Consider the following 24,385-nt stretch of genomic DNA (forward strand, 5'->3'; position numbering starts at 1 on the left):
AGACATTCAGCTCTATCTATTGTTTGAATAATCAATCTAATAGAACACACCTCTTAACATAGGTGTAAATACCTGAAAATTGATGCTAACATACTGATCTCTTGGTGTATATTCATCTTGAGGTGTCAAACCAAAATGTTTTTCAGACTTACAAATGTTTAAACACAGTCTTGAACTGCAGTCACTGGCTTGGTAGCCTTCTGCCTCAACTCCACCACCATGCCTTCTGCCTCCCAGTATGAAAGTCAGGTCATAAACAATTTGGCATGATGGTAACGTATCAGTGGTTTGAGAAACATTTTATTCAGGGCTGGTAAACGACATGCCTACAGCTGCTTCAGAGCGAAAGGCTCTTTTTCATTTCCATCAATGTCTATAGAAATGCAGCACCAGCATCAGATATAATACCTGTTATCATCACAGTTATGCATTTAACCGCTCATTCTCAAGATCGCTCCTCTTGACCAGATCTTTTGTAGCCTCATTGCAGCATTCTGTCACAAATTGGCACATTTCATGGCAGAAAGTGCTTTAAAAGTGGAACAACGTGCCCAACAGTGCATAGAAAGTGCATATTAGTACTGTGAGGGAAAGACAAAAGGGAGTAAGTGTTGATGACATAAGCACAGAATCTGAATATCAGTTATTTACACAGAGAGGCAGTGAGCCAGCATGTAGAAGCTGCTGGTTGAGAACCTGTTTGCTTTGTGTCATGGTCGAGTGCGGCAGACTTCCTATCTCTTATGTCACATGTCAGACACTGAAGCCAAGTCTTGCTGTTTGGTTATTACCTTCTAATGAGGTCTAATACATGTTTCCAGGCCTTCAACTAACGATTATTTTGTACTGTGGATTAAACAGTTGAATACATTTTGATGGTTAGATTAGTTTGGTCTGTATGGAGTCAGAAAATGGTGAAAAGTCGATCGGATGAACCAAGATGAAGTCCTCCAATGTCTTGTTTTGTCTATAGCTCAAACATATTATGTTTGCCATGAAGAAGACGCAGAATTCACACTTATAAATGTGACATGTTTCCTTACAAAATTACGCTTAAATGATTAATAGATTGGCAAAATAGATGGTGGAAAATGCAGGACTTAACTGACTGATTTTGGCAGTTCTACATCCTGTCCAACAGAGAAGGTTTTGCTTGACTTTCTGAGCTATTCATTCTCGATGGACGTGATGGTCATGTAATCTCAATAATTACAACTGGAGTTTGCTGCTATATTATAAAATAATGTTTATTTGTGATACTTTTGATTTGATTTTGCCTCAGATGTGTCCATTGAGGGCAGGCTGACATCCGAACACCTGCGCCTGCACAGCCCTGTCGAGCAGCAGTTTATGGTGTCTCATATTGTGTTGCACCATGCCTTGTGTTATTTGTGTACGCACACACTATCAGATCTGGTGCGTTGAGTTCTCTGGGACTGATGACATCAGAGGATGGGAGTAGCCATCTTGATCTCCAGCTCTCTGTCTCCTTTTTGTGCAAGAGGCCAAAACTCACGGCGCTGGTGTGACGCAACGTGTTCTACTTGTCTGCAGACACAATGAGATCTTTCTGCTGCTGTCTGTCTGCTCTCGTCTGTGGACTGAAGAGATCAGAATTTGAGGGATTATATGATTACCCTTGCTCCTTCTCTTTCTTTGTTTTTTAATAACTTTCTTGACTGAAAATGTATTGATTTCTCTCTGATGTTGTCATCTCATCTCGCAAAAAAATAGAAGAAAAGAAAGAAAAATCAATCTCCATGGCTGTGGTTACCTACTGTTATTGCCACTGTTTCTCCCCCCCCCCTTTTCCAAAAGCTGGCTGTCGTTTTCAATCCATGGGTCATTAATTATTGAGGGGCTGCAGGTTGACAAGATGCACGTCATGATGAATTAACTGAAGCCAGGATGCTCAACATGTAACAGTGTTACAACGCACTGGTGGGTTTTCCTCTCCCTGACGGCATGAGATGGTAGCACTAACCAACAGTTAAGGACAAAACCTCTGTACTCCTAATCAGCTTAATGCTGGCTTATTCAAAGGCCCTCTTTCAGACAGAGCAGCTGCTGTCAGCCAGTTTGAGTAGAGGGTGTGACTGCTGGCAGAGCTCGCCGATGCAGAGAGACCGGTTGGTGATTAACAAATGTCAGTAGACTTTGGAATCTGGGGAGCCCAGTCTGATGGCTTTGTCCTCTGTTGCTTCCCACTGAAGGTCTTCCAGGTGGCTCTGTCATGCTCCCTCGCTGCCTCCCTTCTCCCTCCCACCCTTCCCCTCCAGGGCCCTTCACTGCTCTCCCCTCCTGCTTCTCTCTGCCCTTTTTCCTCGTCTTCTCCTCGGGGCTGAGGGTTTGCAGAGCTCTGAGATAAAGAAGTTCAGACATGCCTCACATTTTTAGACCCCCCTTGTGGAACGTAGCTGGCAGCTTCTCCACGAAAGTGTTGGTGCATGCCGTTCGCGCTGACCTACTCCGTCTTTCTTTGGAACCTGGGATTGGAGCGCTTCTCTGAAAATCTCCCGATGTGTGAGCGATAGTGTCCCTGAGAAATGATAGGACGAGGCAAAGTCAGCCCTAGCAAGAGCGTGAGATGTTTTCTGCTGAGCTGTGTGGGCAGAGGGCTTGGGTACAGCTCTGTACATCTGGCAGATAGATTTCTGTCAGCAGCTCTCCAGTGTCAGGGCTGCCTGCCTTTGAGGAAGAGGATCAGATCTGCGGGTCCATGTTGTGTGCTGGCTGAAACACCTAAGCGCACATAGTCTGCTCCTAAAATGGCTGCCCTTGAAGCTCGGCTCAGAGGAGGATCTGAGCAGCTCAGTCGCTGCCTGTTAGAGCCCCAGCTGACGAGATGAAAGCAGTTACACAATCTCACCCATTAACTTGGTGTGGCAGAGGGACTGACTGGCTGAAAAGACACAGCCAACTCTAAGGCAGATGGTGGTTGTGTAGGAGGCTTTTTTTTTCCTTCCTTTCCTCCCCGGGCATTCCTCTCCCCTTCTCTCCAAAAGGATTCTCTTGATATCCATGTCAAGGAACCTGGCATTAGGAGGCAACTTTGTTCAAAACAGCAGTGAACTGCCAAGAGAGCAGGGTGGGGCCCCTTGGTGAGGCTGTAACCTGACCCTGAACAACAATGGATCCCCTGGTTGCTCAGGGACATACTGGCAGCTTGGCCGGCTCACATGGAGCGCTCCACTGGACGACCAGTTGGGTGTAGGAAGCAGGGCGGGATTCCCGACCGTCTCTGGCTCCATCTCACTTAAAAAAGATCAGGCGAGGGAATCTGATGGCGGCACTGAAGCTATATTTCTGTAATATATCTGTTAAAATCAAAGCCGGCTTTGTAACACAATACTCAACCCCTGTTTTGTTTTTTCCCGGTAGTACATAATTTCTTTCATTGATTTGTTTCTGAAAAAAATAATAACTGGAACTGTGAAATATTTTGTTGTACACTGGTACATTTTAAATCGAGTATTATTTTTCTGAGAGTGAAAGAAATAGCCGAAACTTGAATACATTCGATTGATGTCAACAGCCCATGTTTGAGGCTACTTGGCAAACATTACATGCTGAAGTTAACACGCTGTATTCAAAGTCTGTTTTTAAGTTGGTGCACTTGAGTAATAAGCCTTTTCCTGTTACTCTGACTTGTGTGGGTGCAGTTATAATGAAATATCCTGATTTCTCCTCTCTCGAGCCTTCCTACTATCCAGCCAGAACTGGAGATATTAAAAGAGTACTGCACTAATTTAGCTGTACACTCGAATTTGGACCGAACTGATTCATATATCAGGCCAGGGTGCCAGTACTTTACTCATTGGAATAATTGTTCCAGATGCCGATCCAGGTTCTTCAGTCCGATGTTGTTGTGAGTTATAAATATGTAATGATGAAATTTTAAGGCCATAACCAGGATCCTACAGCAAATTAAACAATTCTATGAAGATATTTAGTAGCCCCAAATTTTTGTCTCCCAGAATTCTGTGAATGGAAGTAACTTTGTTCCCCCCGTAACCCAACATGCGATAGTCTTCAACTGAATGAGTTTGGAAGATTTGGCTCACTCAACATGTCCTGAGTTTGACACAAGAGAAAAGCAAGACAGGAAATTGTGTCGTGATATGTAGATATCCAAATTAAGGTATCAGATTGGTTGGTCTCCGCATCAGTTTCCTAAAACGTTGTTGGACTTACGATGAACCATTTCAAGAAATGTTTGTCTCTGCAGCAGAACCAGAGATTTCGTCCTTCATTGGACCATAATATGCCCAATGTCCTCATGCTGTCCTCACATGAATCACACCATTACCTTCTTTTCTCTCTCTTGCCATGTTGCCAATTACTTGATATTGTGATACTGTGCTACAAAGGCCCAAAAATATGTCAGAAAACATCTTGCGTGCAAAAACAAAATCTATAACCATAACTTTGTAAGTACACTAAACCACAAAAGCCTTCTGTTCTGGTCGCTTTTAACGGTCACAAACTGAACTGACGTGTGTGTGCGTTGGTGTACACACCCTCATGTGTGCACAACTCTCCCTGTGTAAACCTCATTGTTTTTTTAGTGTTGTATTTTCAGAAGATCTATATTGAAAGGCTGTCATAGAAGCAGCTGTGTGTAGGTTCAGATATGTTCTGACCCGAAAGAAGTCCACAGTGTTCTTAGAACTGCTCTTAATCTTGCCTGGTGATTTGAGGATGTAATCATCCTAAAGTATTGAAACATCTTGACGCACCAGTGTTTGTGCTACAGTCTGTAAAATGGTCTCCTGTTATAAGTCTTATTGGCCTTCATTGATCTATGGAGATCAATCAAAAGACTCTGAGTGAATCCTACAACGCACCCATACCATTACAGATCCTCCGTCAGTTGTGTCTTTGTGAATGGGCCGTGGATATGAGCACTGTGGACATGAATGGGAGCCTTGTTATATATAAATATCAGCTTTGTTAACCCACATGTGTGGTTCTTGTACAAACTGGGTCAGAGAGGTGCCGATTCAGTTCCGGATAAGCATATATTTGTTTGTTTCTTCAAACTAAGTTACATTAGGTTGTACAGATTGTTCATGTTTAACTTGATGATTGTATACCTGACCGTTTAAATCTCTGTGAGCCTCTTCAACCTTACAAATACATACCCAGGGCTTCAGGGTGCAACTAAACATTTTCATTGGTCATATCAGTGCCCCTGAAATTTAGCAAACACCAACTGTAAAGACAGCTGCTTTGGCACAAATATTAGCCTATAACATAGTGTCATTAGATTAGATTGTTACATACAAATTCATGCATTGGTTAATTAATTGATAATATTCTAGCTTGATTTATTCAAGTTTGTCTTGTTGCCTGGAATGTGATGTATATTGTGTTCCTGAGTTTCCTATTATTGGGTGCAACCAGACTGTATGCTTGAGGGACCTTAATGAAACAATTCGACTCACCAGTGCAACCAGTGTAAGAAGTTGTCTGGAGCCCTGTTGCAGTGTGATTAATAGTCGTCAGGTGTCACGATTTCAGTTATCAAAATCAAAAGCAGAATCAGCGATTCTCCCAGAATCTTTTTTTTTTCCCTTTAACTTGCCTGGAGGTGCAATGATTAATCTATGAATTGTCAACTATTCATTTAATTGCCAATATTCACTACTTTTTAAAATCTGTTTATGTTTTTTAAGAAAAAATGCCATAATTCTCTGATTTCTGCCTCTTGATTGCAGTCTGTGATACCAAAATGAATAAACTATATTGCCAAAAGTTTTCGCTCACCTTCCCTGACTCGCATATGAACTTAAGTGACATCCCATTCTTAATCCATAGGGTTTAATGTGATGTCGGTCCACCCTTTGCAGCTATAACAGCTTCAACTCTTCCGGAAAGGCTTTCCACAAAGTTTAGGAGTTTATGGAATTTTTGACCATTCGTCCAGAAGCACATTCATGAGGTCACACACTGATGTTGGACGGGAAGGCCTGGCTCTCAGTCTCCACTGTAATTCATCCCAAAGGTGTTCTATCAGGTTGAGGGCAGGACTCTGTGCAGGCCAGCCAAGTTCATCCACACCAAACTCTCTCATCCATGTCTTTATGGACCTTGCTTTGTGCACTGGTGCACAGTCATGTTGGAACAGGAAGGGGCCATCCCCAAACTCTTCCCACAAAGTTGGGAGCATGGAATTGTCCAACATTCAGAATTCCTTTCACTGGAACTAAGGGGCCAAGCCCAGCTCCTGAAAAACAACCCCACACCATAACCCCCCCCTCCACCAAATTTTACACTTGGCACAATGCAGTCAGACAAGTATTGTTCTCCTGGCAACTGCCAAACCCAGACTCGTCCATCAGATTGCCAGATGGAGAAGGGCAATTCGTCACTTTAGAGAACACGTCTCCACTGCTCTCGAGTCCAGTGCATCTGACGCCTTGCATTCCATGAAGCTCTCTACACACTGTTCTTGAGCTAATCTGAAGGCCACATGAAGTTTAGAGGTCTGTAGTGATTGACTCTGCAGAAAGTTGGCGACCTTTGCCCACTCTGCGCCTCAGCATCTGCTTACCTCGCTCGCTTACGTGGCCTACCACTTTGTGGCTGAATTGCTGTCGTTCCCAATCGCTTCCACTTTGTGATAATACCACTGACAGTTGACTGTGGGATATTTAGGAGTGAGGAAATTTCACGACTGGACTTGTTGCACAGGTGGCATCCAATCACAGTACCACGCTGGAATTCACTGAGCTCCTGAGAGTGACCCATTCTTTCACAAATGTTTGTAGAAACAGTCTGCTTGCCTAGGTGCTTGCTTTTATCCACCTGTGGCCCTGGAAGTGATCTTTGAGTTATGGACCAAACAAGATATTTGAGGAAGTCATCTCAGGCTTTGGGAAACACTTTTGCACTATTTCTGACATTTTATAGACCAAATAATTAATCTGGTAATTAAGAAAATGATTGACAGATTTATCAAAAAAAGAAAATAATTAGTTTGTTAGTTGCAGCCAAAAACCACAAAAATATGGCAGTTATATCACACTTGTTTCCTTGTAGCCTATTTTTTTTTTTTAAAGAAGATTTTTAAAATATAAATTTAACTTGGGAGTAAAACTAATGATCTGTTGATCTTTACAAATCAAAACTTGATATTCAAACAGTGCCGATGGTGCTGAAAAATGTTTAAATGGAGAATTTAATCAAATCATGACCTTCAAACTGAGTGATGGATCTGGAGGATCGTGACACCTCTGGTAGTCATACAATAGTAATGTTATTCACCTTTGATACTGCATCTCCAGTACAATTTGTTTGATTTTTCTTTCCTCAGAGAAGAAGGGCTCACAGAAATGAGAAACTTTCTGTTCCTTTTGTTTGATTTACCTCTTCTTGTGTTCAAAAGAATGCGTGAAAAGCTCCTATTGATTGGGTTTTGATTTAAGAGTCAAGGTTGTAAACTGTGCCCTGTGTTATTATACGGTCTCTGAGACAAAACGTCAGTTGATTAGACAGCCATGATGAAAGAGCTGTGAAATGATGGCCCCCATCATCAACATCCATTTTTCTGGCCAAGTCCAAACTGCAAAGCAGCACAAAGACATAAAGCCTTCATCTCTCAGCCGATTCATTCAATCTTATTTCAGAGCGCTTGATACAATCTGATGGAATAGTCTGCTCTAAATACTGAGCTGTGGAGCTGCTCTCCAGCTGTTGCTTATCCCAAGGTAATAAAAATGGGACAAATCAGCCCATAATCCCTCCTCAGTCCCTCCATTGTTCTTGGAATGATGCTATGCTAAAAAATGGGACCTTCTTAGTATTCGGAGTAACATCAGCATCTGCTGAATTCTCTGCTTTGTTATGTTTTCGTCAGGCTTTGTATCAGAGCTCTATCAGCTTCAGGCGCTTTGGTGATTGAAAATATTCTAATTTTTCCATGACTTTGTGACTTGTTATTCATTTGGTTTTTAATCATGAGACAATACAGATTTGTTTCTTTGAATAAATGGACAAATGTGTCTTCTGTATTCAGTTTTTGAGAATAAGATTGTTTTAATTTTTGCTAATTTTTGTGGTTTGTTTGTATTTTAGTGACATATTTGAGTCATATTTTTAGACTCATGCTTGTGTGTCACTTTCACATATAATACAATTCAATATTGATCATTTGAAAACGTATTACATTTTCAGGTTCATTTATTTTGGGTTCTTACAGCATTAGGTTTACATGCTTGAATTGAAAAAAAACATACATCCATTTTCTCATGCAGTTCAATTTAGCAGCACTGAATTCACTTTTCCATGAATCTAGGCAAAAATTATGCAAATGTGTGACCGTGATATAGTGTGGTGTCAAGATGTCATGGAATTAAAGGCGGGACTACTGACAAGGAATTTCAGGAGCAGTGTTTTCTGTAGGAGAGAGGAGCTCTTGTTGGTGCAGACTTCAGACTTGTTGAATTTCAATACCATTTAAATGTACCTGTGTAACATACTGAGGAAAAGAAAAAAAGCACAATAGGTCTCCTTTAATTCTGGCAGTAAAATAATATATGAAGACGACAAACAGTACATATTCTTTGCAAATGCAACTTGAAGAGGCTCCGTATCAATTGAGCAAAAACCCATGAACTTTTGAAAGCATTACGTCTTTTTTCTGGCCATTGACTTACTTGGAAATGTGTTTCGACTGCTTGATGATTCTCTGTTCACAGCAGGAATTGCCATTGTTAATCATGCTTGATCATTACAAAGCTTTTATTTTATTTTCATTACACTGAATAAGAAACCTTACAATGAATTAGTCCTTAACATGACATGTATTCTACTTTCTATTCTTTGGAAAAATGATTCTTCATGACTTTTCTTTCTCTCTCTTTTCTCTGTAGGTTTCCCTGATTTTCCAGGGAGTGCTCCCTCTTTTTAGTGATGGAGGTATTGCAGTGTGATGGCTGTGACTTCCGTGCCGAGTCATATGACGACTTGAAGACCCACATTCAGGAAGTGCACACTGCTTTCCTGCAGCCTGCAGATGCGGATGAGTCTGACTCTCTGAAAGACGAGGATGAAGATGAGGAGGAAGAGGAGGACTGCCAGGATAAGGATGACAGGGATGACAAGGATTACACGCCTTCTAAAGCTGGAACGAGTAGGCCCAACCACATTAATTCAGATGTTACAGTTAATTTGTTGAGGATTAGGAAACACTTATTTTTTTCTGTTTCGAGGAACTCTTTATAGCAGGATGATTGTTTATTTTATTAAGGAGCATAAAAATATAATGCGCTGTTGCTGGTTTTATTGAGAATCTAAATCTGGGCTGGCAGATTTTTGTAAGGTAAACTGCTCTTTAAACATGGATTATTCATTATTATGTTATTGTGTTATTTTGTTAGTGAGTTAGTTCCCTAAAGGGCAGCTTCACCAATTTTACACATTAAAGTGTGTTTACAGATCTGCTGCATCTATGAAAAAAGTAATGAATCCTTTTGTGGCTTCAGAGGAAACTGCACGTAATCTGAAAAAAACGCCTTCAGCAATGTCACCCAGCAGGTACCAGGTTTTGAAAAGCAGTCCACTGGTCAAACATTGCACTGCTATAACACTGTTGGACTCATTACAGGCAATTTAAAAACAAATTTTCAAAATCAATACAGCCGAACCAGAGGTATCACCTTTTTTATTCTCTGCTGCCTACATTACCCACAATGCACGTTAACCCCTGAGCAACATCAGTGGAGGCAATTCATGAGATTACATGCAGCTTTCCTCAGAGCCAAAAAGGGGTTTTATACTAGTCCTCTGTAAACACACTTTAATGTGTAACATTGTCAGAGTTAACCCATGAGGGAAGTTGTGATCCTCATACCATTTGCCATCTTAACAAACGTCAGTAGGTGCTTGATTTTGGTGCTGGCCCACAATTAATTTTAGTTTTGACCCTACTAGCGAAAAAGTTTGGACACTATTTGACTAAACAATGGCAGCAAAATGTTACTAATTTACAAGAGTTCCCTAGACATCTCACACACTCTCTCTTCTTCTTTTTTAGGCCCCAACTCTACTGACTGTTCCACCCCAGCAACACAAAAGCAGACCACCGAAACACATCTGCCGTTTTACCAGTGCAAGTTCTGTGTCCGTTACTTCAGATCGAAATCATTCTTAAGAAACCACACCAAAAAAGTGCATAACGTTGTAGAGGAAGATTCGGATGCAAGTATCTCCTCACAGACAGCTAAGCAGCCCAGCTACACTGTTATCATGCACAACGACCATTCAAAAGTGTATTCCTGTCAGTATTGCACATACAAGTCTCCACGCAAAGCAAGGATAATTAAACATCAGCTAATGTATCATAACAAAGTCCCCTCAGAGAGCACTGGAGATCCTTCCACCGAGACTGGAGAGGAATCTGACTCAGCCAGCGGACTCATGAAGGGAACATTTGCCTGTGAATGGTGCGACTATCAGACTGACCAGAAGGACAGCTGGACCAATCACGTGGTGAAAGAACACAGCGACAAGGTCAAGATAGTTTCCTGCATTGCAGAGCTGGAAGGAGAGGCAAGTGCAAGCTCACCCAAACCAGATTCTCCCTCCGCTTCCCAAAGCCCGACTAGATCAAAGATGAGTCTCTCTGGGAATGAAGATTCAGGAGCCAAACCAGCAGAAAGCACGTTGGAGAATTCAGTCCCAGAGCTCTCATCCTTCCAATATGCACAGATAAGTGCCGTTACACCCAATAGTACAGGTTCCTCGATTTTGTCCAAGAGGTTCGCTTCATCCGATGTCTCCAACAGTGTCACAGACATTGATGCCAACTTACTCAATGAGGAAGATTCTAGGAGCAGCTTAGAGGATGATGATGATGATGAAGAAGAGCTGGGTGATATAGATGATCCCAGCTATACTGGGACGCTGTCAGCAGATGCAAAGCAGCTTTTAACCGACGACGATAATAAATTACTGGAGACTAAAGGAATACCGTTTAGGAAGTACATGAACCGTTTTCAGTGCCCCTTCTGCTCCTTCCTCACCATGCACAGGCGGAGCATCTCCCGCCACATTGAAAACATCCACCTCTCTGGTAAAACCACAGTGTATAAATGTGATGAATGCCCGTTTATTTGCACCAGCCCTCTCAAACTCGGCACGCACAAAAAGAGCCACAGCTCCTCAGATGTAGAGACCATGGACCTAACAAGTGACAGCCCGGATCCCCTGAATGATGCTGCGGAGCCAGTCAATGGGGGTAATGTCAGCTCCAAAGTCAATGGAAAAAGGATAACCAGCACATCGAACGACCAGCAGAACCCTCACCGCTGCACGCTCTGCAGCTTCTCCACCACCACTCTGAAAGGTCTGAGGGTGCACCAGCAGCATAAGCATTCCTACTGTGATGACCTAGATCCAACTGTCTTTGAAAGCCAGCTGACTGACCAGCAGGACTCCGAAGTGGACGCTTCTCCGATCTTTCTACAAAAAACCCAGACCTCCATTTTAGGACTTGCCACCAAAAAGTCCTTAGTTACAGGGAAAAGAGCCAGGAAGTCCATTAATGACTTGCCTTTGGATTTATCCTCAGTTAAGAAGAGAACTAGAATTGATGAAATTGCCAGTAACCTTCAAAGTAAGATAAGCCAAAGCCAGCAGGACATGATCATAAACCTAGATGACATGGATGACGAAGATGCAGGAGAAAATCACGCAGGTGCTGATAATGAGGATCGAGAACATGATAATAAGAATGCTGTCTTCGCTTATAACAGCCAGCAGCTTCATCCAAGAGAGTCAGTGATCCCTCCCGAGGGAGGCAGGATAGGGAAAAGAAAAAGCAACCCTAAGTCAAAACCTCGAAACATCCCAATATCCTTGACTCTCTCAGACGATAGTGAGAACATCTCTGCTGATCCCAGTGACGGCACAAGCCAAGAGAACGCTGATTATTCAGAGGAACCAGGAATGACACGTTTCTACTGTAAACACTGTGATTACCACAACAAGTCAGCTCGTAGCGTCAGCACACATTACCAGAGGATGCACCCTTACATCAAGTTCAGCTTTAAGTACATCCTGGACCCGGAGGACCAGAGCGCGGTCTTCCGCTGCTTGGAGTGCTACATAGAATACAGCAATTACAACGATCTTCACCAACACTACATGGATCACCACCCTGAAGCGAGCAACGTGCTCAACTTCAACCAGCCAAATCTGGTATACATGTGCCGCTTCTGTTCGTACACAAGCCCCAACGTCAGGAGCCTAATGCCTCATTACCAAAGAATGCATCCGGAGGTGAAAATCAACAATGCTATGATCTTCTCCAGCTATGTTGTGGAGCAGTCCCAAAAGACGGGTGAATCACAAACCCTGAGGGAAATATTAAACTCCGGCCCCAAAACTTTTAACTCAGCCTCGTCGACCCCAAGGTCCTCCTCGAGTCCAGTGCCGAAAACTGTCTCCAAGACCCCTGAAGCCAGTGCTGAAGCAGACCCTCTCAAAGAATCTACGGGTGGTAATGTTGTCGTCTATGATTGCGATGTGTGTTCTTTTGCTAGCCCCAACATGCACTCTGTTTTGGTCCACTATCAGAAGAAACACCCAGAGCAAAAGGCATCCTATTTCCGTATACAGAAAAACATGAAGGTGGTGTCAGTGGATCAATCACCATCTGTCGCAAACTCATCTTATAATCTAAGTGCGGCTACGCCTCCGAAACAGCAGAGCGCAGCACTTTATGGATCTGATGAGGAGATGTACTACTGTAAACACTGTGTGTACAGCAACAGATCTGTTGTTGGCGTGTTGGTCCATTACCAGAAGAGACATCCAGAAGTAAAAGTAACTGCAAAATATATCAAACATGGCGCCCCCACCCCTGGTTTGATGAAATTGATGGATGAATTGCAAATTGCGACTCCAAAACAGTTTTTGAAGCAATTTCAAAACAACGGACACGATGGATCCAACAACTCAAGCCCAAAACCAGGAAGCGGTGAGAAAAGTGAGGACGAGTTGTTCTTTTGTCAGCACTGTGATTACGGAAACCGGACTGTTAAAGGAGTTCTCATTCATTACCAGAAGAAGCACAGGGAAACCAAGGCCAACGCTGACCTCGTACGTCGTCACACTGCTGTTGTCCGGAGTCAGCGCGAGCGTGCTCAACAGGTTCAGTCAAGTAGTGTCTCCTCTGCCATGATCCCGGCCCCTCCGGAACCTGAAAACTCTACGTCCTTGCGTTCCCTTAAGTGCAGACACTGTTCCTACACATCCCCTTATGTCTATGCCCTGAAGAAGCACCTGAAGAAAGTGCACCCCACTGTGAAAGCCACAGCCATGACTATTTTACACTGGGCTTACCAAGATGGCATTCTGGAGGCTGGTTACCATTGTGAGTGGTGCATTTACTCCCATGCTGAACCCCAAGGCCTGCTGCTCCATTACCAAAGACGCCATCCCGAGCACAACGTCGACTACACATACATGGCTAGCAAGCTGTGGGCTGGGCCGGAGACCACCCAACAAGGGGGCAATATAGAAACTAAGCATTACAAATGCAGAGACTGTGCTTTTGAGGCCTGTACAATATGGGACATCACCAGTCACTACCAGGCAGTGCACCCATGGGCCATTAAAGGGGATGAATCTGTGCTTTTGGATATAATCAAAGGAAACGGCTCAGTTGAAAAGATCCAGCAGCAGGTTGTCAAAGAACACTTGTCTTTCAATTCTGTTGAAGATGACGGAGCACTGATCATTGCCACCCCGCCTCAAGAAAGCAACCCCCACCCTTCCCATCCACGTCTTTCCATCTCCAACAATCCTTATCAGTGTACTGTATGTCTGTCCGAGTACAACAGCCTCCACGGTCTCCTCACTCACTACGGGAAGAAGCACCCGGGCATGAAAGTTAAAGCGGCAGATTTTGCACAAGAGGCAGACATCAACCCCAGTTCGGTGTATAAATGTCGTCACTGTCCGTATGTCAACTCCCGCATCCACGGCGTCCTGACTCACTATCAGAAAAGACACCCGCTTGTGAAAGTCACTGCAGAAGACTTTGCAGACGATATAGAGCAAATCGCTGACTTAAATGAGGGAGATGACAAGTGCAAAACTCAAAGGCAGGGCTATGGTGCGTACAGATGCAAAATGTGCCCGTACACACATGGGACACTGGAGAAACTTAAAATCCATTATGAGAAATATCACAATCAGTCGGCCTCGGATATGTTTGCTGCCTCTGTGACAACTTTCTCCCCCGGTAGGGACACAGAGCCAGTAGCTGAATGCAGTGCTAGTAACATATCAAGTGCAGCAAAAGTCCAGGAGGTCAGTGAATTGGACCTTGCCCTCTCCCAGTTACCCATCAATAAGACAGGCAAACATGCTATATTCAAGTGTCAGCTCTGCAAATACTTCTGCTCCACCAGGAAAGGCATCGCTCGCCACTACCGCATCAAGCACAACAATGTCCGCGCTCAGCCTGAGGGCAAAAACAACGTCTTCAAATGTGCTCTGTGTTCGTATACAAACCCTATACGCAAAGGCCTGGCAGCACACTACCAGAAGCGGCATGACATCGATGCTTATTATACACACTGCCTGGCTGCTTCCAAGACTATGGCTGAAAAGCCTACCAAAGTGGTGGCGTCCCCGCCACCAGAAGCGGAAAATTCAGAAATGAGTGAAGACTTGCGTTTGGCTGTGGAGAGACGACGGTGCTCTCTTTGCGCATTCCAGGCCTTCAGCAGGAAGAGCATAGTCTCACACTACATTAAACGCCACCCAGGTGTCTTCCCCAAGAAGCAGCATGCCAGCAAGCTTGGTCGCTACTTTACTGTTATCTATGCCAAAGAACCTGAGAAGACTGCTTGCAGTGAGATGGTAGAGGAAGACAAGGAGATCCTGGAGGTTCCACTCGAGCCCGAGCAGGACGCAGATAATGAGTGGCTGCCATTCAAGTGTCTAAAATGCTTCCGGTTGTCCTTCAACACGGGCGAGCTGCTCTCTATGCACTACAACGACCACCACAGCAACGACTTGAAGAGGGACTTTTTGGTAGCGCCCGGTCCCAGGGATGAAGACTCTGAGTTGTACCAGTGTTCCCACTGTGAGCTCAAGTTCCTGGCTCTCCCAATCCTGGCTAAACATCTGTTGAACCACAATGAGGAGTTTCAGAAGAGGGCCATGAGGCAGGAGAGGAGGAGGCAGCTGCTCAGCAAACACAAGCCTGCAGAACTACCAGAGAACAAAACTGAAAAGGTGAGTGGAGATACAAGTCCTTATTTTTTTCATTAATATCTGAGAGCACACTCTCAATCTACTGATGCTGTACTCACAAAGTGCCACTGTCTATCATACTTAAGATGTTTTGTCTTGTTTAGGTCTTTTGACAACTCATAGAGACATATCATATCACTGAGAGTGTTGTTAATTGATCCTAACATGACAGTTCTTGCAGTTGTACCCGAAGTAGTCCGATCCTGCTTAAATGGAATTACGGAGATAATTATGTATTTCAAATGACCCCTTCAAAGTCACCAGGAACACGTAACCATGCATGATAGTGAGATGTTATTATTAGTTTCATAATATGATCATTAAAATACCATTGATCTAATTTGAGAACAGTAACGATCTATCTTCATCGACAGAAAAGGTCAATTTCTAGAAATAATAGTATCTTCTGACTGTGGCAAATACATCATTTGTTTCGGTTACATATATCTTATATAGCTTGTTGTCAAATAGCTAAACCTGCTTCCTTTTTCTCCTTCTCTTTCCATATACAGGAAAGCCTTGTAAATAAAGCTCCTATAGGATTCAGGTGTAACTTCTGCGTAGAGGTGCACCCCACCATCCGGGCCATCTGCAACCACCTTCGGAAGCATGTCCAGTATGGAGAGGTCAAGGAAGGACACGTCAAGGTAAAATGAGTTGGATTTATTTTACATGTCTTCAGTGCTATTGTATTATTTAGCTTATTCAGCTGCGAATTAGTTATATCACATTTAAAATACTTTGATATTAATGATATGTCAATGTTAAATATATTGATTCATGTTAATGAAACCCTGAGTCCACAAATGTTGGGTATGAGTGAATTAAAACACAGCGTTTTTACATTCTAAAGACTAAAAACTGAAAAAAAAAAAAAAAAAGTTCACCCTTTAAGGTGTTTTCTCTCTTTGCTAGGCTAATATGCTTGCTGTAGCCTGATATTTGGTGTATGAATTTTAGTATATTGTCAGAGCATAATTCCATTTCCCCAAAATGTCACACTATTCCTTTAACAAATAGTGCAGCTACAACAGCTCTACTCCAGGGATTAAGCAAAAGTGATAACAACATTATAGATTTTTTTTTTTTTTTTTTTTAAACAACCCTTAAAAGACCCACTTTGTCTGTCCCATGTGTTACTGTCTTGTAATCTAACTCTCATCCTCCTCGCTCCACACTGATCTGTTTTACTGGACTGGGATTCTGCTTCCCATTCTGTTTATTACTGACTGAGGCTTCTGGGTAGACAGTCTGTCAGTTTCCCCCAGAGAAAACAAGCAACGCTGTCCCATCGCTGTGGAGGGGGGAGGAGGGTGAGTGGAGGACAGAGTGGTGAGCCATAACTTTTAGGGCAGCGGCGGGTAACCATTCGAACATTAGTATTCCACTGAGGCTGCCAGTGAGGGGAACAGGCCTGAGGATCCAACGCCTCACCCAAATGGAGGCCTGGTTCTTCCGTCAGACACTCAGTCTGTCTTTTATGTATTTAAGATGAGATGGTTTGAGGCCACGGGGAGTGATTCACTTTGGCAGCTGAGGTCTGCTAAAATAAAGGGAGTACTTCGGGGGCGACTTTGACTTGGTATCTTGAGTATGTGGGATAAAATGTTAACCTGTGTCGCTAATGGCACTTAGGTTGCGAGCAGTCATGGGCTACAACACAATGATATTGATGATACAACAGTTGGAATGAACTGTATGTTTTACACATTGCAGAGTGTTGCTTTTTATAGTATCGTGAGCACAGTTGCTGCAATGGTTTCTAATACAGTTGGATGAAGCACAGGCTGACAGTTCAGCCAGGGCAGACTGGATGGCAAGGTTGGGTCTGTGAATGCCACATCTTATTTATGGCTGCATGAAGTGCAGGGTCAGGTCCTTCCAAAGAAAGAATGAGCTTCCTCGGGGCAGTAAAGAAGTCATGGTGATTGTCCGTCCACTTGTGACGGCTGCAGAAACCAGCCTGGAGACGGAGGGGAGAAGAAGAAATACATGGAGGAGTTTTGCTTTGCAGTTGGCAGAATGCAAAACAAAACTGTGTGAATCTGTTTTAGCTCTTTATCTGTTGTTTCTTTTCGGGGTGATTTAGCATCAGCAGCAGTTCATAATGGAACAACTCTGGTAGCAGCAGACAAAGAATATTAAACACTCCAAATAGATGCTTGTGGTCTGGTATAAAGATAGGAGTGGGCGATTGATTTTGTTAAGATGGATTTTTATTGCATTACAGTTAAAAGATGGAAGAGAGTTGGAGAAGATATGTAGAAAAGCTCCTGGGGAGATTCAAGGGAGTTGGACTCGAATTTTTCTGTCACATTCCATTTTGATATTGCAATTAACTCAATGTCAGGCAAGAGTTGTGTGTCAGTAAATACCGGCAGACAGCAGTGTGTCAGGTCAGGAGTGGAGCTGGCCTAAGGATACTGTTAAAGCCTATCTGTACTGGACTTCTTGGACCAGAAACATTTTAATTTTGCCCTCATGCAAGGCTCATGTTCTGGCTGTTTCTGACAAATATTTCAAGATAATAGAAAGGCATTCAGGTCAATGATATACCCACCTTTAGATATTCTGTACTCAAGCATAATGTAATCAGCTGCAGGAACAGAGGGTGAGTGAGAGGGCTGTGACTTGATCTGATAGAAGCAGTGTTGTCAGACAGATGTTTGAAACTGGTCTTTATGTGCTGTGTGGGTTTCCTGATCTTGGACAAAAGGGTTAGAGTTTCCAGACTCGAAATGATTCCCTTATTGAGCAGGTAGCAATCCTGCTGTTAAGCTGGTATTAACAATCGACCATCCAAACAAATTGTTACCTATTGTCTTTGTGATACTTTGTCAAAAAAGGACCCTGACAGGCAGGTTGAAAAACTAAATGCAAGCTTTATTAAAATGATGTTGAGATCCAAAGTCCAAAATCCACGATGCAAAATCCAAAGTCCAGGCAGCAAAAAGGCAGGCAAAGTAAAGTCCAGGAAACTAAAGAGTAATACAAAATCTAGAGACAAACCACGAAAAGTCACAGGGACAAAACTGGGAACATATCAGCGAATAGAGACACCATGGGAAGACAGGACAGAGAAACACAGATGATCCAACAAGGAGTGAATCTTAAATACACAGGAATGATTAACTAATGGCACACAGGTGAGCAGGACAACCGGGTGGGAAAACAAACAAAGACAGGAACTGGAGAGTAACACACAACATGTGAGGATATAATCTACAAACAGGCTTTGAGAGGAATAGAATGCATGTAATGGGATTACATACTTAGAATACCAAAAAAACAGGTAACTGTATTCTGCTAAAGTACAGATAGAGGGGTAAAGTACAGATAGAGGGGTACTTCTTACAGGAGTGCTATTTTAAAATGAAGGATGATATACTAGTCTGTCAACGTGCAGGTGCACACACTTCAGCATCACTCTGGTCGTGACTGACTTCAAATAACACACAGGCAGTGATGGAAAGTCTAACTACGATCTTTTACTGCAGTGTTGTGCGCCTGCTTCAGGAAAAGGCTTTTACAGACAAAATCACCAGGCACAGAAAGGTTAATCAACATCTTCTCCTCTTCGTTTTGCAGCAGGAAGTCAGCGAGGTCCCTCTGATGCTGCCTTCAGAGAGCCTAACTAACGGTGACCCGCGGGAGGATGAAGCGGCTGAAGCAGACGACCTCGAGAGCCCCGCGGCTACAATGATGGGTCCGGCCCTGGTTTCCACAGCAGCTGATGATGTTAAGGCAGAGGCGCTAGAGCCAGAAGCGGACGCTGTCGAAGGAAGGGCGGCGGCCCTCGTGGCTGCAGCGAGGGCCGTGGTGTCAGAGGACCAACTGAAGCAGCGGTTAACAGCAGGGGGTCACCCGTGTGCCCAGTGTGATCGAGTCTTCATGTCCATGCAGGGACTGAGGTCCCATGAGAGGAGCCACTCAGCCATGGCGCTGTTCAGCAGAGAGGACAAATACAGCTGCCAGTACTGCCAGTTCGTCTCCCCCTTCAGACACAAGTGAGTATGGAGGATACAATAGTGTCCCCTCTCTGTAAGATAATACTGTGTCCAAGATAGAAACATGTGTTCCATAATCTTTTTTTAATAATGTGTCGATCTATCCAGTTAAAGGAACAGTTCACCCTAAAATCAAAAATGCACATTTTTAGTGCTATTTAGCCATCTAGATCGGCTCTGGTGTGAGTAGCCGAGTTTCAGAGGTATCAGAGTATCAGGTGTAATGGAACTTGATGGCACCAAATAATACATTTGAAAAAGTCAAAAGCAGTGTGTCTTCCCAGAAATCATGACCCAGTTAGTCAAGATAATCCACAGACCTTGTTGTGAGCATTTACATGTAGGAACTATTTTCTTTGTACCGAACCAAAGCCGTCTAAAGTATCAACACGCAGAAGAAGGCACGCATCGACTTACTGAGGAGGGGCTTGCTAGTGTGATAGCATGGGGTGCAAACATTGATGGTGTCATCCTTAGCTTTCAAATAGATTGTTTTGTTGTTGTTGCTTTAATTACCACAAACCAATCAACCTCCATTATATTAGAGAGAAGGCGGACATGTCTATCGTCGCATCAAAAGATTGTAGGTGGACGAAAAACACTGCAGGTAAAATACGTTTTCTTAATTTTGGGTTGAACTGTCCCTTCAAAACTAAAATGAAGTCCTCTTACTGGTAGTATCAGCCAGTGTGGTTTAATACAACAGCAGACACTTACTCAGCCATGCCATGGTTTGCCAGGTGAGTGCTTTTATTTTGAAGCAGCATCCATAGGAAATGTTTGCTTTGTGTTAGCAGTGACTCAACACATTACCTGTTACTCCCTCATGTGTGAAGGTGATTTGAATACAGCTGCAGGAATGGCAGACCGCACCACAGACAATGGAAAGTTAGATAGTGGGAGGAATGTAAATACATTTGCTCAAAAAATACCAACTGGAAATAGTTGATAAAACAGGATATGATCTTGTTATGATCTTAAAGACTATAACTCTCAAGGCCAATCTCTGTTTCTGACAGCTTTTCTTACACTTCTAGAAGTGTTTTTTGAACATTCTAGCCAGTAAGTTTGCCATTAATGAAAAGCTGCACATAAATAATGGTATTTGTCTCGGTGACAGATCGGTATAAAACCTCCCTTACACTGTGTAACTTCTATACCTGACCAGTCTTACACCAGCTGTTCTGCAAATCTATGGGATGTTAAACTCATTTTGTACACAGCACAATTTTACACCTTGCTCTGTTTATCCTACCAGAAGCCCTTTGAATCCTCAATCTTCTCTTAAGACTTCCTGCCTCCTAGGAGAGTAAGACAAACATTACAGCGAGACAGACATTTTGGTAGTGTGATTTGTTTTATCCATCACAGAGACACGGAGAGAGGGGGAGAGGGAGAGAGTCCTCATCTCCTCTGAGCTCCCAGGTGTAATCCCTCTGTACTGTATGTGCCCTGACCCAGAAAGAAGCCGCATTCCCATGCCACCTAGGAGGCTGGCATTAAAAACACAGCCACCGTCCCCACAGGCACTCACACACTCATTCCCGCCAGGGGATTGTGGGTAGATGAGTTCACCCCACGGCTCCTTGTTCTGTAGTCATTGGAAATGTGCGGCGGCTGTTTGTTTGCGAGGTAAACAGAATCGAGTGCTTTAGATGCTGCTGAAAAGCCCCGCTGTTGAAATCATCAGAGGGGATGCTGTGGAGTAGATCTCGCTCTCTCTGTTTCTTCCCTCCACTCTATTCTTGTCACTTTCGCTCTTTATCTGCTATCCTGTTGTCCTCAATTCATCTGTGTTTTTTGTACATCTTTTATCCTCTTATCTCATATCCTTTTTTTTAATATGTTCTGTCTCATCACCAGCCTGGACAGACATGTGCAGTCCCACCACGGACACCACAAGCCCTTCAAGTGCAAACTCTGCCCCTTTAAATCCGCCTATGTGAGTCGCTTGAAGAGCCACCTGCATAAGGCACACACAGGTAAAAACACACACTCACACACATTAAATCACATCTTACAGCTGTATCCATGACTAACAGTGTGTTCCTGGGAGGGGGGATAGCAGCCTCCTGTTTATCATCCTCCACATAACGACACTGGGCTTTTGATTTAGCTGATCCAGCACAATGCAACCTGTGGATTAGCTGTAGGACCAGCTTCTCTATTCACTGTGTATTTACCTAATTATGCATCCAAAAGAATCATTCTTGGATTAAGATTTTAGCACAAATGGCTAAAACCTTCAGCATGCCAAAAAGGTGTCTTTAGTCAGATATGATCCTTCGCCTGTGATCATTCACTGTTTTTAAGTGAGCCAGATAGCAGACAAAGGCGCAGACATCCAGGTAAATGTAACCTGAGCGATCAATACATGGATAGAGCAGAAGAAAGAATCAGACTGGCAAACAAGAAAGACCTATTTTTAAAAAGGGCGTTGAGTGCTCTCAACTATCTGATTGTAGAGCTCTAAGAGTCAACAAATGTTAGTGATCATTGAAACAAACCCCTTTTAAGTTTTGAGTGGTTTTGTACATTTTGTGAATACTGTGATCATTAAATGTCGTCATGGTGACTCAGTTCCTTACCTCATGTGTCCTCACTTCAAATCCAAAAAGACAAAGATACTTTGGAATGATCATCTCATGACGAACGTGTTCCTGCTAGAAGCTATTTCAAACAGAAAGTTGTGTCCCTGTTAAACTGCTTCTCTAAAAATTACGTAACCCCTCGGAGCAGATTTGATTTTAACGGCGCCACTGCTCAGGATTTCATCAGGTTGTTTACAGGAATCAGAAAATCAGAAGTACTTTATTGATCCCTGAGAGGAAATTGGTACATTATTGTTCCTATAGTTCCTTTTAGGATAGAAAGATCACAGTATAGAGAGATATGAATAAAGAAGATGATACAAAGTAAGTAAAAAATAAAATTTACAAATACAAAATAACTATGAAACATGTGCACTAGACTAGAAATGGAGACATAACGTATGTACCACGTACTAGACAACTACAGATGAGTAGATGATATTGACTAATGTTGCCGTATGTAATAGTTAACAGTAGTTAGCAGTATAAATTTTTGCTCCATAAATGCTCCAAACAGCAGTAGAGTATTGCACGTGATGTAAGAAACACTGTTAAGAGAATGTATAACATGTAGTTCTGATTGATCAACCAGACATTCTGTACTTGATCAAATCAGTGTGACAGCACACCGACGTTGCTGCTATCTTAAAAACCCATGTGACGTTACTTAGTCGCAACGTGATTATTGGAGCTTTTGTGCTTACATGTGTAGTCTTTATTCATCTTGGGAATAAAACATTAACGTCAGCTGAGGTTGACTAGAGATCGTCTCTGTTGCTAGATCGTCACTAACAGTCTTCCTACTTGCTGGAGTGGCAAACGAGAGGTTGGGAAGATTACTTAGAGATGTATTTACAATACAGTTACGAATTACCTGTTAAAAAATGTGGTCAGGAGCGTAATAAGTATTACAGTATTAAAATGATATAGCTTGATTACTTTCCCACTACTTTTTAACTACCTCAGTTCTAAATATATGTAAATATGTGTAGCTTGATAAAGAGTGTGTCTTCAGTAATAATACGGATACTGAATACTGATTACTTAATCTCATTACATGTAATTTGTTACTCCCCAAGTCTGTGGATGAAGTTTTAGACTAAACTGAGATCTAATTTGGGAGATAATGGCCTCACAATATGAATACATTTTAAAAACATCTTTTACTTTGTTGGTAATCATTGTGTAATCACAATATTACACTCGCGGGTGAGCTTAACTGTCATTATTGGCACTTCAGTGATGCTTATGGACGTCGGCGGTTAAAGCACACCCTCTCGTGTAATATTGCTTAAATATTCAACACCTACAGGAAGCAAGATGTTATAAACCCCCCCGATGGGTACATTACACCTCTGCCAAAGTGTTTGCCAACAAACAGTAGCAGAACCAGCTTCAGTATAGCCCCATAAATGGCTCACCAACCAGCACCACACATTTATTTTAATTATGTGGAGATGGTGAAATCAGACCTCACTGGCTGACTGCACCAGTCTGAACCATTCAGGTGCCATTTTCACTGAAAAACAACAAGGAACAGTGAAACTAGCTAATGAGCTAAATGCTAATTACACATTAAAGCTTCTCAATAACACTTTGCCTGCCCTCCAGACTCGCCTCCTTTTTGTAGAATAGATACAACTTCAACTTTGTAACTTCCTCATTTCCAACAAGAAAAAGTGTATATTCAGGAACTAGAATCCAAATTAATATGTAAGCTCGTGTTTATGTGTGATACCTCGAGTCTTTTCTATCTGAATTTTAATGGACCTTTCATAAACGTCGCAGCTGAACATCTTTTCTATCAGATTTATGCTAATTAGTCCGAGGGGAGCACTAAGTGAGCACAAGATGACATATTCCAGATTGGCTCAGAGGGGAATAGCTTTGTTTGGATGTGTTTATCATCACTGTGTTTTTTTTATGTAAAGAATCCTCTTCTTCCACAGATCCTCACTCTAATACAGCCTTGAACACGAGTTTCTGACTGATGTGGTTTTTGATTTCCAGGCGAGCAGCACACATACAAGTGCTTGTCGTGCCCCTTCTCCTCCATGACCATCAGCCAGCTGAAGGAGCACTCGCTGAGAGACCACGGTGAATCGCTAACCCTCCCCAAACTCCGGGCTGCGACCCAGGCTGCTCACGCCGCCCTCAGGCCCTCCCGGCTGGCCGGTAACACAGAGCAGACTCCCTTGGCCCCAGATGGTAATAATGTCATTTTAATAAAGATTTATAAGATCACATGATGAGCTTGTCGAGCCAGATTTGGAAAGTCTCAATTGAACATTAAAGCAATATCTATGATTTTCTATACGAAAGACCCCATCCACGTTCTAGTAATCCATCTAATGTGTTTGTATTTTCAGATTAAAACCAACAATTATCTTCATTAGTGATTCATTTTATTGATATCATTAAAATAATTTCTCTTCAGTCGGTCTAAAACATATGAGAAAATTGTGAAAAATGCTCATTTTAATGTTTCCGGAGCCGAGCAGATGTGCTCGTATA

The 24,385-nt window shown here is 42.8% G+C and overlaps 1 protein-coding gene across 4 annotated transcripts in view; it reads left to right on the forward strand.

The window, feature by feature from the left end:
* Window positions 1-24,385, forward strand: part of znf462 (zinc finger protein 462) — a 53,054-nt gene that overhangs the window by 17,609 nt on the left and 11,060 nt on the right. For all 4 annotated transcript variants that reach the window (XM_037117020.1, XM_037117019.1, XM_037117022.1 and 1 more), the window contains 6 exons: window positions 8,877-9,136; window positions 10,040-15,255; window positions 15,786-15,920; window positions 18,862-19,280; window positions 21,144-21,262; window positions 23,882-24,079. In XM_037117020.1, coding sequence (XP_036972915.1) covers window positions 8,917-9,136; window positions 10,040-15,255; window positions 15,786-15,920; window positions 18,862-19,280; window positions 21,144-21,262; window positions 23,882-24,079 — 6,307 coding nt within the window. In that variant the 5' untranslated portion in view covers window positions 8,877-8,916. The remainder of the gene's footprint in view (window positions 1-8,876; window positions 9,137-10,039; window positions 15,256-15,785; window positions 15,921-18,861; window positions 19,281-21,143; window positions 21,263-23,881; window positions 24,080-24,385) is intronic.

The sequence above is a fragment of the Acanthopagrus latus genome, chromosome 12 (assembly GCF_904848185.1).
Source record: "Acanthopagrus latus isolate v.2019 chromosome 12, fAcaLat1.1, whole genome shotgun sequence".
Classification (NCBI taxonomy): domain Eukaryota; kingdom Metazoa; phylum Chordata; class Actinopteri; order Spariformes; family Sparidae; genus Acanthopagrus; species Acanthopagrus latus.